Here is a 15,876-nt window from a genome sequence, read left to right as displayed (position 1 = left end):
CTGCACGCCCCCGCAGGAGCGGCCGTTGAGGTGCGCCATCATATGACGTCCACCCGGAACAAGAGCCGAACCGTCCCTTTGTCATTTGACGGTGGGTGGGCGGCAAGTGGTTAAACAGAGGTTTGTTTATTTTTCTCGCTGTATCCCTCCCCTCCAATTCAGAGAGAGAGAGAAAACACAGGGGCAGGCTTTACTATGACTGATCCCTGTGATAGATGCTATCACATCAATCAGGTGACCCGGAGTTCTGGTTCCTGATAGTTTGTACGGGACCCAGGGGTCCCAGTGAGACCCTGGTCCCAAGTGACAGGGAGAAGGCATTAAAGACAAATATGCATATGTGTGGCCCCGTGGGAAAAAAAAAAGCCCAGTCCAGCGAGGCCACATATGCGTACTGTCAGCAGGAAGGGGTTAAACAAAAACATTCGTCAGTGCCATCTACTGAGCAACAAATATAAATATAAAAGAACAAAAAAGTTAAACTTGGGAGGCTAAACACTAAAGTAAACGGCATATTAACAGTAAGGTTAACACCATTATACTGAATTTACCTTTGTGGCTGACAGAGACCAGTGTTAAAAAAAAGAAAAGAAAATAGAAAACCTAGTGGTTCTAAAGTCTGAGAGTTTTTTTTACCTTAATGCATACCATTTTATAACCACTTCAGCCCCAGAAGGACTTACCCACTTCGTGACCAGGCCATTTTTTGCAATACGGCACTGCGTCGCTTTAACTGACAATTGCACGTTCATGCGATGTTGTACACAATGTCCTTTTTTTCCCCACAAATAGAGCTTTCTTTTGGTGGTATTTGAACACCTCTGTGGTACTTTTTTTTTGCGGTATAAACAAAAAAAAGAGGGATAATTTTGAAAAAAAAAAAAACATTATTTACTTTTTGCTATATTAAATATCCCAAGAAAAAAAATGTTAAATTTCATCATCAGTTTAGGCCAACATGTATTGTTCTACATATTTTTAAATAAAATAAAAAAAAACGCAAGAAACGTATATTAATTGGTTTGCGTAAAAGTTTTAGTGTCTACAAAACAGGGGATATTTTTAATGGCATTTTTATAATTTTTTTTTTTTTTTACTAGTAATGGCAGTGATCAGTGATTTTTAGCGGGGTGGCGACATTGCTGCGGACAGATCGGACACTTTTGACACTTTTTTGAGACCATTGACACTTATACAGCAATCAGAGATAAAACAGCCACTGATTACTGTATGTCACTGACAGGGAAGGGGTTAACACTAGGGGGCGATCAAGGGGTTAAGTGTTCCCTAGGAAGGTGTTTATAACTGTGAGGGGAGTGGACTGATAGGGAGTAGGGAGTGATTGCTGTTCCTGATCACTAGGAACAGCAGATCTCTCTCTACTTCCTTGACAGAACTGGGATCTGTCTCTTTACATTGACAGACCCCCGTTCTGGCTCTCTGAGGAGAGATTGCGGGTCACCACTGGCCACGCCCCACCCCCTATAGCTCCTAAAGCGGGCGACGTACACCTACGGTGGTTTGCGCAGCCGTGCCAACCTGCCACAGTATAATGCTGGTCGGCAAGTGGTTAAGGTAAAAAGAGCTCCACTGCCTGTTTCACCCACCTCCTGTCCGTAAACACTTACCTGACTCCTCCACCAATCCAGCGGTGTCCCATTTGCAGCACTGCTGCTCTCTCTTCCTATTTGCACAGGAAACTCAGGGCAGCAAAAGCCATGTTCTCCTGCTTCTGTCAGTCAAATCCTGTGAGGAGGAAGTAGGGGGCATGTCCGAGCTACACCGTGTGCATCTATGGACATACACAGCCCAGCTTGGGAGCAAATCTGCATGATACCCCCACAGCACAAAAAAGTCTTTACAATCACTTTATTGTGAATAAATCACCAGGACCAGATAGCTTACACCTCAAAGAACCCTAGCCATGTCATAGCCAGACCATTATTTCTAATGACAACTTACTGACTATCACGGTACTAGCGGATTGGTGAAAAGCAAACGTGGTGCCAATATTCAAAAAATGGCCAGGATACGTACCTGGGAATTATAGACCAGTCAGCCTAACATCAATAGTATGTAAACTATTGGAAGGAATGATGAGACCAGATCTAAGAATTTGCTGATTAAAATATTATTAGTAACCAACACCATTCTAGCCAGATCAACCTTTTAACATTTGATGAAGAGGTGAGCTGAAATTTGGATAGATGAAGTCCTGGGGATGTAGTGTATCTACATTTGGCTAAGGTATTTGATACAGTACCCCACATAAGATTAATTTACAAATTAAGGTCTTTTGATATTGATGACATGACATGTACATGGATAGAAAACTGGTTACAGGAGCAGGCCCAGGAGCTGGTGATTAATGTTTTTTTTTTTTTTTTAATGATTTGGAGTTGTAAGTGGGTGGGCTCTGTCCTGTGATCAATTCTGTTTATAAACAATTTAGAGGTTGGAATAAATAGTTCAATATCAATGTTTGTGGACAATACAAAACTAAGCAGTACAATTCCATTCACAACAGGCTATAGTAACTTTACAAGAAGACCTAGTTAAAATACAAGGGTAGGTAGCTAAATGGAAGACAAGGTTCAATGTAGGAAAATTGAAAGCAATACACGAGAGCTTTAAAAAATATATAGCATGCAATGCTAAGCTGCAGCAAGCAAGGCCAGCAGACTATTAACATGCAAACTTACTTTCTGCCAACTCTCCACCTTCTGTGTCTACCTCTGTACCGTGAGCACGTTTTAGGCAGGTGTTAAAAAGTGCTGTATATTAAGAATGCTTTCAGAAATAGAAGTGTTAATATTTTATTTTTTATTAGATAACAAAATAGAAAGTAAATGAACAGAAGAGAAATCCAAATCAAATGAAATTAATATTTGGTGTGACCACCCTTTGCCTTCAAAACAGCATCAATTCTAGCTACACTTGCACACAGCTTTCAAAGGAACCTGGTAGGTAAGTTGTTCCAAACATCTTGGAGAACCAACCACAGATCTTTTGTGGATGTAGGCTGCCTCAAATCCTTCGGTCTCTTCATGTAATCCCAGACAGACTCGACGAGATCGAGCGCTTTGTGGCCAAACCATCAGACCTTGGTCTTCTTTACGCTGAAGATAGTTCTTAATCACATTGGCTGTATGTTATGGGTTGCTGTCCTGCTGCAGAATAAATTTGGTGCCAATCACCTGCCTCCCTGATGGTATGGGATGATAGAGAAGTATCTGCCAATATTTCTCAGCATTGAGGACACCATTGATCCTGACCAAATCTTCAACTCCATTTTGAGAAATGCAGCCCCAAACTTGCATGGAACCTCCACCATGCTTCACTGTTGCTTGCAGACACTCATTATTGTACCACTCTCCAGCCCTTCAGTGGCCTCCTCACATAGACAAATATTTCAAATTTTGACTCATCAGTCCAGAGCACCTGCTGACATATTTCTGCACCCCAGTTCCTATGGTTTGAGTAGCTTAACCTTATTTCCACATTCTATGCATTAAGATAAAAAACCTTTTGCGTGTATCAGCCACCCCAGCACACCCCTAATTACTTACCTGATCCCCATCTCTCTCTAGCGATGTCCATGATTGTCTAAGCTGTCTGGGACACTCCTGATTGGCTGAGACACAGCGGCACCATTAGCTCCCGTGGCTGTCAATTAAAGTCAGCCAATCAGGGGAGAGAGGGATGGGGCCGGGGCTTCGTATCTGAATGGACACACGGAGCTGTGCCTCTGCTCCAGTGCCCCCAAAGGAAGCTGCTGACTGTGGGGGCACTCGATAGGAGGGAGGAGCCAGGAGCAGGGAAGAGGGCCCAGAGAAGAGGAGGATCCGGGCTGCTTTGAGCAAAACCAACTGCACAGAGGAGGTAAGTATAACGCGTTTGTTTTTTGTTTTTTTTAAACGCGAGACTTTACAATTACTTTAAGAACTATCTTCAGTGTAAAGAAGAGTCCTGCAAGTGATGGTTTGGGCCCTACAGAGCCCTGATTTCAACATCGAATCTGCCTGGTATTACATGGAAAGACAGAATGATTTGAGGCAGCCTATATCCACAGAAGATCTGTGGTTAGCTCTCAAAGATGTTTGGGACAACCTACCTGCCAAGTTCCAAAAACTGTGTGCAAGTGTACCTAGAAGTGATGCTGGTTTGAAGCCAAAGGGTAATCACACCAAATATTGATTTGATTTAGATTTTTCTTCTATTCACTAACTTTGCATTTTGTAAATCCATAAAAAATTATTATATATATATATACCGGTATATATATATAAGCATTCTTACTTTACAGCATTTCTTCACACCTGCCTAAAACTTTTGCAAGCAATCGCTACCATTACGGAAGAAGCATTCCCTAAACATCCTTGCATGCTGAAATGGGAAGCATTACTGGCCCAAAAACTCTCCATAGAAACTTGGCAGATGCTTTGGTCACAAGCCTATAAAAGCTCTATGTGTAAGATCTATAAAGAAAATGCTTATAAAATACTATTGTTCTGGTACTACACTCCTGACTGTATCCCTTATATTCCTAAGATAATTATTCAGGATAGTGGCACCCACACTGCAAAATAAATTCAGATACTGATATTTGCAGGGGACATTTTTAATTATTGAACATTTATATGATCAGGCACTCCAGTCTCTGTGACATTCCTTATTGTGGAGAAATGGCCATCTATCTCCCCCACAATTTACTTGCACATTAGTCAGGAGTTCCCCATCCATCCTCTGATCTCGGGTTACCTGATACCTGGCTGGTGTGTGGTTACAGTCGTGCAGTAGAGACAGATCGTATTCTACATAACATACAGTGGCAGGAATAACAGGCGACACTGTACAATATTCAGGTGAGAGCATTGCTCACCAATGCTGAAATCTAATAAATGAAAGATCATCAACACAGGAAGATCATCGGTGCAGATTGCAGCAATCATGCAGGTAAGTCACCGGAGCATTTTTTTTTGTCCTACTGGAAATTATTCACTTGATGGCTACTGATGTTATGCATTATGCAACTACTAGACAGTCACAATTCTGAATTGGCTGTTGTCAGATGATTTGTATGACTAAAACCTTGATAAAGATGACTTCTATTAACGGTCTGTAAACATAGATGAGGCAATATCTGTAAGAATACAAATGATTGGCAAGACTTGGAGAAATGTGAGGATACTAGGCTCTATTTTTTACATTTAGGTCACTTTCAAGCAGTTGATAAATCCAGAAGTGATAAATGAGCTATAGGTGAAATCAAGTGAGCCGAGTCTCCTTTACGAGACCCCCACTGGTAATAGACTAATAGTTACCAAACACCTAAAGCCTTATACACACGGTACGATTGTTGGCAGGGGATTGTCCATTGACAGACTGTACGCTCCTTTTGACAACTGTTGCCCAATTTTCCACCAACAAATGTTGGATGACAGGCTAGTAAATTTTCGGCAGACAACGGTTTGACGTCAGATTTTCATATGGTCAATACACAAATCCGTCACACAAAAGTCGAAAGTACAAACATGCATGCTCGGAATCAATGCTCACCAAACACAAAATTTGCATAAGGGGCCCAAAGGGTGGCGCTCAAGAGCTGAAATTCCTCGTAGTACGTCACTACGTTCGTGTTTGTTGCATAATTGTGTACCGTTAGTATGCAAGACAAGATCCTGGTACACGCCCTTTTGACAAAAATCAGACGCTCGGTTGGCCAACAATCGTACCGTGTGTACGAGGCTTTAGAGTCTCAATTCTCCTGCTATAGTGGGAATGTTTCCATTGTTTCAGCTGCATTTCCAAACCATATATTAAAAATAGATACCACCAGAGCTACTTAAGAACAGTTTCTCCTCTTTTGCACATTTAAAGTAGTAGACATTACAAATGCACTTGGTGGCCTTCATGCATCCAGATTAAACGAAAGCATATTAATTCTTATAGTACAGAGCGGGCTGTCTGTAGAAGTGGTGGTCAACTTGAAAATAATAGAGGGCTGCAAAATTGCAGCATGTCTTCATGCGTTGTGGTGCATTGCATTGAGTTAGGCAGCCCATTGAAAATGAATGTAGCACACCTTAATAGCCAAAACTTTGATTTTGCTGCATTTTTTGCAGTGTACCTAAAATGCACACGGAAGAAGAAGTGGAAGTAAAATAAGCCCCATCATTGGTGAGAATGACCGCAATGGCCCCCAGAATTGAGGTCACTGGCTGCAATAGTAACTGCCAGCATTGGTCTGAGTGGCCACAATAATAGCCACCCAGTGTTGATGTCCATGAATGCAATAACAACTATCAGCATTGGTGAAGGTAGCAGTACTGCTAACCACCTCCACACTGGCGATTACCGGCAGTGCTTTTTAATCACCCATATTGGTGGTCAAAAAAAGTATTATGTAACTCCCTTCTCATTAGTGGTCAAGGGTAGTATTATTTAGCCATCTGTCCCTCATTCAGCCAGAACTATACATGTACAGTTAGGTGGAGATCACTAGATGACAGTAGCATTTTTGTTTTAGTGCTTGCTGATGGAACAGAGTGTGTTCCAGCATCCTACTGCTGCAATGCAAAGCACTCACAGGGGTCTAACAGGTAGCAGACCCTGCCCAGGAAACGATAGGATGCATATACTGAGCTGGCAGACCATATGTTGGGCAACAGTGTTCTATAGTAATACCACAGCTTGTGATCACAGTCAGCGCTCTCCGGGACAATGTTACACAGTACTGAGCCAGTCGCAGTCTATACTGTTTTATTATACAAACGTCTATGGATGTGACAACTATCTGTTGTGAGCTGTTATCAGTTTGATCAGTTATTATTATTATTATTAGATTGTTACACATGTGGCAGGTTCATGAAGTTCCACAATACCATGCCATGTAAATGGAGGTCCTTTACCATACAGAGAAGCTTTGCACATACTTTACGACAACCATGCCAAGTCTTAAGATGGTTTTGAAACAGCTAAAACCTTCAACAAGCACAGGTTCCACTCATGTAAAATCTGTTAATCAGCCTATGCCTTCATCCACATTGGAGTATTTCTCCTTGGGTCAAAACAGATGTACACCTGATAGATGCCATGTCATTAGGAAATTGATTTAAAGTGAAAGTCCATGCAAAATCTAAAATCCCTGCATCTATAGACACCACGGATCTTACACTAACCTCTCTATTCCTGCATACCTTTTTTTGGAAGCCAATCTGACCCGCTTCGACCAGATCCCACGCTGAGCTGTCAGTCGTGGCTTTTCTGTGTAGGCGGGTGCAGGGGAGACGGAGGACAACAGAAGCCCCATAGTAATTCTATGGGTGACGTCCCTTTCCATTCATTTCACAGTGTGTCCTCTGCAGAGCTTTCGGCGCTGGAGATCGGGTGGGAGCAGGTCAGATTGGCTTCCAAAAGGCATGTACAGTAAAACCTTGGTTTGCGAGCATAATTTGTTCCAGAAACATGCTTGTAATCCAAAGCACTTGTATATCAAAGCATTTTTTTACATGGTATAAAAGAGAAGAGAGGCACCTCTAAGTGTAGCAATAAGTTGCTAAATGTTGTACCTTCATTAAATGTAACCATATTGCTACACTGAGAGGCTCCTCTCTTCTTTTTTATACTCAGTTGTGACATGACGCTACTCTTATATCAAGACATTGCTTGTATATCAAGGCAAAATTTATTAAGCTTGTCTTGCAAAACGCTCTCAAACCAAGTTACTCTCAAACCAAGGTTTTACTGTATACTCATCTTTTCTTTACAGGGATAGAGAGGTTAGTGTTAGATCCCTGGTGTCTATAGATGCAGGGATTTTAGATTTTGCCTGGACTTCCACTTTAACTTTCTTCACTCATACGTAGGCCATACAGCTATCTGTAGGTAGCGTCATACACACACAAGCAGGGTTCCCCAGCACCATAGGTGTGTGCAGCCTATTGCGTTAGGGTGTGCACCCCAAAGTTCAAACACACATGCCTCTCTCTGCAGCCTCAGCTGCATGGGGCAGTGAATAAATGGGAAGTGCTCTGTGCTGAGCGGCTTCATGTTCACAGACTGAAGCATAGTAGACACAGTGCACACCTATACGCAGCACATTGATTTAACCACTTCAGCTCCAGAAGGTTTACCCCCCTTCATGACCAGGCCATTTTTTGCGAAACAGCACTGCGTTACTTTAAATGACAATTGTGCGGGCGTGCAATGCTGTACCCAAAAAAAATTATAGAGCTTTCTTTTGGTGGTATTTGATCACCTCTGCCGTTTTTATTTTTTGCGCTATATACAAAAAGAGACCGACAGAAAAAAATATATTTTTTACGTTCTGCTATAAAACACACCCAATAAAAAAGAAATGTAAAAACTCTAATTTCTTCATCAATTTAGGCCAATATGTATTCGGCTACATCTTCTTGGTAAAAAAAAATCCCAATACATGTATATTGATTGGTTTACACAAGTTACAAGCATCTACAAACTATGGTATATTTTTATTTATTACTAGTAATGGCGGCGATCAGCGGCTTATAGCGGCACTGCAATATTGTGGCAGACAAATTGGACACCGAACTCACACTTTTTGGGGGCCAGTGACGCTAATACAGCGCTAAAAAAAATATGCAGTGTTAATGTCTAATGACACTGGCAGGGAAGAGGTTAACATCAGGGGTGATCAAAGAGTTAAATGTGTTCCCTGTGAGTGCTTTCTAACTGTGGGGGGGGCTTTGACTGGGGGGATGCTTAGCAGGAAAACAGGATCAGCACATTCTCCTCCACAGAACGGTGACCTGCCTTGTTTACATAGGCAGACCGCCGTTCCCCTGAACGCTCAGCGGGTCCCGGCAGACATCGCGCCTGCTGGACCCGTTCATTGGCTCCCACTGTGTCCAATCACAGCGGGAGCGGGTCGTGGGTGGCGCACGCACCCCAGACCGAGAAGTGTTAGTTCACGTACCAAGTACGTGATCTGGCGCAGAGCAGCTGCCCTGCCACAGTAAATCTACGGTGGGTGGTCGCTAAGAGGTTAAAGAGGAGCTCCCATCTCCCAAGAAAAATAAATTAAAAAGTCAGCAGCTAAAAAATACTGTAATTGCTGACTTTTAATATAAGGACACTTACCTTGCCAGGGATCCAGCGATGTCCACATCGATGCCATTTCTTCAATCGGCTTTGGGTGCAGGAGCCAGCATCTTAGGTAAGGGAAACTGGCAGTGAAGCCTTCCAGCTTAACAGCCTGTTACCTACTGCGTGAGTGACGCTGTGCTTTGTAATCAGTCCTGCAGTCTTCTGGGACCTGTGATGTGTCCCAGAAAGCTGTGGAGGGAAAGAGGGTGGGACCAACCTCCGCACAGATCTGACTGGAAGTGGGAGCGGGTACCTATCAAAACCAGGTCCCCCCCAAAAAAGTGCCAAATGTGGCAGTGGAGGGGCGAGGATGCAAACAAGCAGAACTTACCCTTTTGGGTAAAGTTCCGCTTTAAGTAGAAAAAAGGTGCTGTTCAAGCCATGTTGTAGAAAATCTAAGTTAGCCCATGTTCATACTGAGGGCTGGTTTGAAATCACGCGAGTTCAGCTGAACTCGCACAATTTCAAACCGGCATTTCAGTCCGACTTCGGGGGCGATTTGACAGACATCTGTGCGTGTTCATGCACAGATTCTATTCAAATCTCCCCAAAGTCGCCAAAAGTAGGAACTGCTTTTGGGAATCGGTGCAGTGCCGCAAAGTCGGCATAGCACCAATTCGAATAGTGTCATTGCAGGCAATAGGCGGCGATTTGACATGTCAAAACGGCCCAACGTGAACATGGGCTTAGAAACAATCTGCAAGTGAATGTATTCTGCTCTATTTATAATAAACCCTACATGATTTGTCACATCAGTATCATAGGTGCACTCTGTGCTATTGTTTTATTTGTACAAAAAATTATTTTATATGAAAGAAAACACAGCAACATAAAAAAAAAAAAGTCTCATCAGAGTAACAATCTTACCTTTCTCATGCAGGTGGCACTGTGCAGATTGCGGACACATCAGTGGTGCTTCATCCTTTTTAATATTGCACTCTTTCATGCCTTGCTCTTTGGAGCTGACTTCATGGAAGAATATTTTCTACAGGCTCTTCCCTTCTCCTACAGCGATGGGAAGTTTACGGAGATCAGAGAACGGGCACGTATGCTGGACATGCATCTCTTGAAAGGCAATATCTCTCGATCATACTTGGTCAGTGGATCAGAAGTGTGCTCCCAACAAGATGTGTTCTTGCTCTTGGTCATCTTTAGTAGCCCTGAAAATAAAACCAGACGAGAAAGAATTAGAAACACCTGGGCCAACACAACTTTTGTACAAGGCCACGTTGTAACAAGAGTATTCATGTTGGGCAGGGCAGATTCAGAAATTGTTCAATCAGATGTCTTCAATGAATCTCAGGTCCATCAGGACATTGTTCAGGGAGGTTTCCTAGAAACCTATCTAAAGGAGACATCTAAAACCATCATGATGATGGAATGGATTGTGACATTTTGCCCCAACGCTAAATTTGTCCTAAAAGCAGACCAACAAACGTTTGTCAATGTTCGAAGTCTAGCTGGATACCTTCTCAGCCTGGGGTCCCGTATGGATGATATATACCTTGGAAGGGTAATCCATCACTGTGTGCCTGACAGAGACCCCCAAAGCCCCAATTTTATCCCTGTTGCGGCCTACTCACAAACCTACTACCCTGACTACTGCAGTGGTTCTGCCATGGCAATCTCTCAAGATGTGCTGAGAAAGATGTATTTGGTCTCTGGAAAGGTCAGCCCTTTGCTCCCATCTGAGGTGTTTATCGGTATTTGTGCCCAGTGGGCTGGCGTGGCCCCCATCCAGATTTCTAGATTCTCCGGAACCAAGCATATTCAGTATAACCGCTGTTGTTATCAGGTGATCTTTTCATCTTCAAACCTTGATGACGTGGAACTGTCCACAGTTTGGAAGGATCTTAATGACAGCAATGAATGCTCAAAGCTGGAAACCTACTATGGACTGGTGTCTTGTAAAGTCTGGTCCTACCTGGATCAGTTTAAATATTTCAGAATGGGTAAAAAAGGCAATGGGGGGTGGTCTTTTTAGACCACTTTCAACTAAAATGGGTACTGTCTTCTGGATGGTTAGCCAGAATCAATGAAGGAAAGCAAACAAGATACAGACCCATCAATACAAGATTTGTGTAAATTGTGCTCCTTAATTGTTCATACTATCGCACAGCAATAAAAAGTTTTCATGTTGTAAATTGGTGTACATAATAAAGCATGTCTTAAGATTGAGAGGTTGTAAATAAAAAAAAGTAAAATATTTTATAAACTACATTTTTGAAGGTGCAAACATCTGTCATTGTCTCCTTGCCTTTTTGTGATCGGCTATTGTTGCAATTATGCAACTGAACAAGGCAATCACAAAAATAAGAAGGGAAAATGTCTAGTCAGTTATACCACAAAAGAAACAGCCATCTTCTACCCGTTTTCAGAAACCGTTTTCGAAAAGTTGTAAGGGGCATTGAAATACAAAATTTACCTAAAAAATTCCCAGTTTTTCCTATTTTTCAAAAAGGACTTACAACTAATGCAGACTATATACAGTATCACCAGGATCCTCTGACTGACTACAGTCATGTATTATAGGTAAGTGTAAAACTGACCCAATTCAAGCCCAATGCTAGTTCAGTTTTTTTTCTTAAGGTGGTTGTATAGTGTGTACTTGTCTCAATTCAGAACACTTATGCCCTGTACACACGGTCGGACATTGATCGGACATTCCGACAACAAAATCCATGGATTTTTTCCGACGGATGTTGGCTCGAACTTGTCTTGCATACACACGGTCACACAAAGTTGTCGGAAAATCTGATCGTTTTGAATGTGGTGACGTAAAAAAACACATAGGTCGGGACTATAAATGGGGCAGTAGTTTCTTAATTTATTCTGAGCATGCGTGGCACTTTGTGCGTCGGATTTGTGTACACACGATCGGAATTTCCGACAACAGATTTTGTTTCTGAAAATTTTATAGCCTGCTCTCAAACTTTGTGTGTCAGAAATTCCTATGGAAAATGTGTGATGGAGCCTACACACGGTCGGAATTTCCGACAACAAGGTCCTATCACACATTTTTCCATCGGAAAATCCTATCATGTGTACAGGGCATAAGTGTAATTTCTGTCTTCTGCTTTGTTCCTCTGCTGTTGGGTTTTTGAGTCTGGTTCAAGTGCGAATTCCAGCAAAATTTTGGATCTGAATTGCACCTGAACCGGTGAGCAGAAACGTACCAGACCCATGCTGGAAACACAGCCACACATATGTGAACCTGGCCTGAGTGATCAGCGGTCTGTGACAGCACAGTTCTCGGTCTTAGAGGCGGCAGGGGACAGATACAGCATTGGTTCAATGCTGCATGCACCTTGGCGAATACATATATTTGTTTTTTCAATTCCTGAATTTCTCTATTAACGAAGGGGCTTGCCAGAAACATCATATTCAAAATGCTCTTGTCCAAGGCCACTCTGGGACAGAAGTGGCAGGCAATTAGATGCATTTACTAACTTAGCGTGCATTACCCAGTGACAAACCACTTAACTGGTAGTATGAAAAATCCCTACGTATTTGCAGTGATAATTCACCGATTTCTTCCCGTATCTACCGGTAATCAGTGATAACATATGTATAATATTCATCGAATGTCATAAACGAGGAGAGATAACACCCTCAACCCCTATGCGAGTTCTGAAGTGTCAGTGTGTGCCTTCCTAGTGACACTAGTTGGGGGTCACACAAAAGCGATGTATATCCTGCAATGGTGCGTTAAAACACATATAGCACTGTAAACGTAAATCATTGATAGCGAAGTTCACAAATTCATCCATGGATATTACTACGTGTTGGATATAGTAGATACATTTTTACACCATATCTGGGATTTTGAATTTATCTGTTGAATTTAGATCTTTATATGAAGAGGGCAGGGAAAGTTAAACCTTCGCACCGCATCCCATATATAGAATAAACAAAGAAGAAGGAATTGGGGCAAAATTACCCCAGGGACTTTCAAGGTGCTTGAAATTAGAGGGTTTTTTTTAACCTTTTGATATTATGTATTAAAATTGAATTAATAAAAGATTGTTTTATGTAGTTAGACGTTGCATACATTTTTTCTTATCTTTACAAAACCTCTAATTTCAAGCACCTTGAAAGTCCCTGGGGTAATTTTGCCCCAATTCCTTTTTCTTTCTTTGTTGAATTTAGAATTTAAAAAGACAGGGCAACACATTAGGGACGCCGCCCTCCTATCCATGTGCTCGGCCCCTAATCTACATGCAGGGCACCGAACGCATGGATTTTAATGGGTTTCTTTCTTTTTTGAAGCACATGATTAGAGCCTGGGGCTCTAATTGGCTTCCAAAAAAGGGTGGGATTGGGGCACAGAGCACTGCACCCTGAGCCCACCCAGTTGTGTGACATTAACAAATTAATATTTGCTAATGTCTTCCTGCTTCTTCTCCCGGCCAATCAGGAAAAGAGGGCCCTGAGACCCGACTGGCCAGGGAGTCTTGGACTCTAGGTCCATACTGGTCTCAGGACCCACTTCGTGTTCGGCCGGGAGCCTGGAGCGAGGAGCAGCCTCCTAAGGTAAGGCTGGACTGATCACCACCTTCCAATCTGATCGCCGCCTTCCCGTCCATCTCCTGCACGCACGGGGGGGAATTGAATTGAGCACCATCCCCCACTGATAGTGAGTGCAGCTGTCTCATAGTATTAATATATTTTTTTGAGAGTTTAAATGCAGTATGGTTACAAGTTTGAACAGCTGCTTTGGGTTTTGTTGTCTTAGGCTGGGTTCACACTTAAAACGGATGTGGCTGCCAGCAGGGGTCCGGTGCGTCCCTGTTCTCTGTTTCAGGGAAAAATCAGGCCTGAATTTTTGCCTGAATTAGGACCTGAAACGGAGCCAAAGATGCACATGACCCCTGTGCAATTCACTCCTTAGGCACCCTGGAGCTGTGGATGCGGGAAAACCCACATAAGTGTGAACCCAACCTTATTTGACTCTACCATTTTCAGCAGCGCAGTGTCTTTAAACACAGTGGGGGTTATTTACGAAAGGCAAATCCACTTTGCACTACAAGTACAAACTACAGGTGCAAAGTGCACTTGAAATTGCACTGAAAGTGCACTTGGAAGTGCAGTCGCTGTAAATCTGAGGGGTAGATGTGAAATGAAGTTCGAATCCCAACCATGACACTACCTGCCTGGAGTTTGCATGTTCTCCCTGTGCCTGCGTGGGTTTCCTCCGGGTACTCCGGTTTCCTCCCACACTCTAAAGACATGCTGGTAGGTTAATTGGATCCTGTCTAAATTGTCCCTAGTATGTATGAATGTGAGTTAGGGACCTTAGATTGTAAGCTCCTTGAGGGTAGAGACTGATGTGGATGTACAATGTATATGTAAAAAGCGCTGTGTAAATTGATGGCGCAATATAAGTACCTGAAAATAATAATAATAATAAAGCTCTGCTGATTTTATCATCCAATCATGTACAAAATAAAATGCTGTTTTTTATTTTCCTTGCATGTCCCCCTCGGATCTACAGCGACTGCACTTCCAAGTGCACTTTCAGTGCAATTTCAAGTGCACTTTGCACTTGGAGTTTGCACTTGTAGTGCAAAGTGGATTTGCCTTTTGTAAATAACCCCCATAGTTTGATCCTGTAATACTGAAGGTTCCTATAGTGTGTGTGACACTTTTTAATAGATTGATGCTCACCAATGATATATCTCTGCTGGAGTAATTCTTCGCACTTCCTGTTCCACTGATCACAAAGGAAATGAGGAGAAAATCCCCACTGGAGACACAATCAGCAATAAAACCTAGCAGAGTATCCAACCCTTGCTTCTTTGTATATATTTAATCACATACAGTTTGTACATATGGGCAGCAATATTCCCTCATTCCTGCTTATAAGTGCTGTACAGTGATTACCATTTTCAATATCTCAGCTGAAGTCAACAGATCAACCCAGAGCCAAAACAATTCACTAAACACAGTGCAATCTCTTGGTGGCCTGACCTGAAACCAATACTCAATCTGCAGTCTTTTAGTGAGGATGCAGATGCAATGTCTGATATAAAGACATCAGAGAGAGAGCCTTTAGTACAAATCTTTAAGACCCCTTTCACACTGGAGGCGTTTTTCAGGCACTACAGCGCTAAAAATAGCGCCTGCATAGCGCCTGAAAAAGGCCTCAGCTGCAAACCCAGTGTGAAAGCCCGAGTGCTTTCACACCGGGGCTCTGCACTGGCAGGGAGTCACAAAAAGTCCTGCCAGCAGCTTCTTTGCAGCGGTGGAGGAGCGGTGAATTCACGGAGCAGAGCGCGGTGACCGTCAGTCTATCTCTGTCCCTCTAGCGTTTACTGGAGCACCGGGGTACAGAAGGAGTGGAAGCAGCTGGCTCAGGCTCTCAGCGGTGCACTAAGACTGAGCCAGCTGCCAATCAGGCATCTGGGTTTTGGGATCCTTCCACAGCCTGGAGATGCTCTGTGATGTCAGCCGACAGTGGCCGATTCTGCGTCATAGGAGAGCAAAAGTAAGTGCACTCCTTAGACCCAGTTTTGGCCATACTTCTCAACAAACATTGCAATAGTATCTTATGATGTGTAATGAATATATATCACACTTCTCCTTTAAAGTGACACTAAGGAGATACCCTTACTCTAAAAAAATAATCCATACACATCTTAATGGCCTTGTACTCTCTTTTCATAAAATTGTTGTATTTTTCTGCCACTTTGAAACATCCTCCATGGGTTCCTGAACCTCTATATTTCCGTCTCACTTACATTTGTT

General features: G+C 42.7%; 1 protein-coding gene across 1 annotated transcript; it reads left to right on the top strand.

Moving 5' to 3' along the window:
• The first annotated feature begins 9,794 nt into the window (after positions 1–9,794).
• On the top strand, positions 9,795–11,113 carry B3GALT9 (beta-1,3-galactosyltransferase 9). The gene has a single exon (XM_073597964.1). The coding sequence runs from the start codon at positions 9,869–9,871 to the stop codon at positions 11,111–11,113; it is 1,245 nt and encodes a 414-aa protein (XP_073454065.1). The 5' UTR covers positions 9,795–9,868.
• Positions 11,114–15,876: the final 4,763 nt, after the last annotated feature.

The sequence above is a fragment of the Aquarana catesbeiana genome, linkage group LG09, assembly GCF_042186555.1.
Source record: "Aquarana catesbeiana isolate 2022-GZ linkage group LG09, ASM4218655v1, whole genome shotgun sequence".
Taxonomy (NCBI): Eukaryota; Metazoa; Chordata; class Amphibia; order Anura; family Ranidae; genus Aquarana; species Aquarana catesbeiana.
This window is presented reverse-complemented; position numbering and strand designations above follow the sequence as displayed.

Coding starts and splice junctions, on each gene's coding strand:
- B3GALT9 (XM_073597964.1), top strand. CDS start 9,869: ATGATTTGTCACATCAGTATCATAGGTGCACTCTGTGCTATTGTTTTA.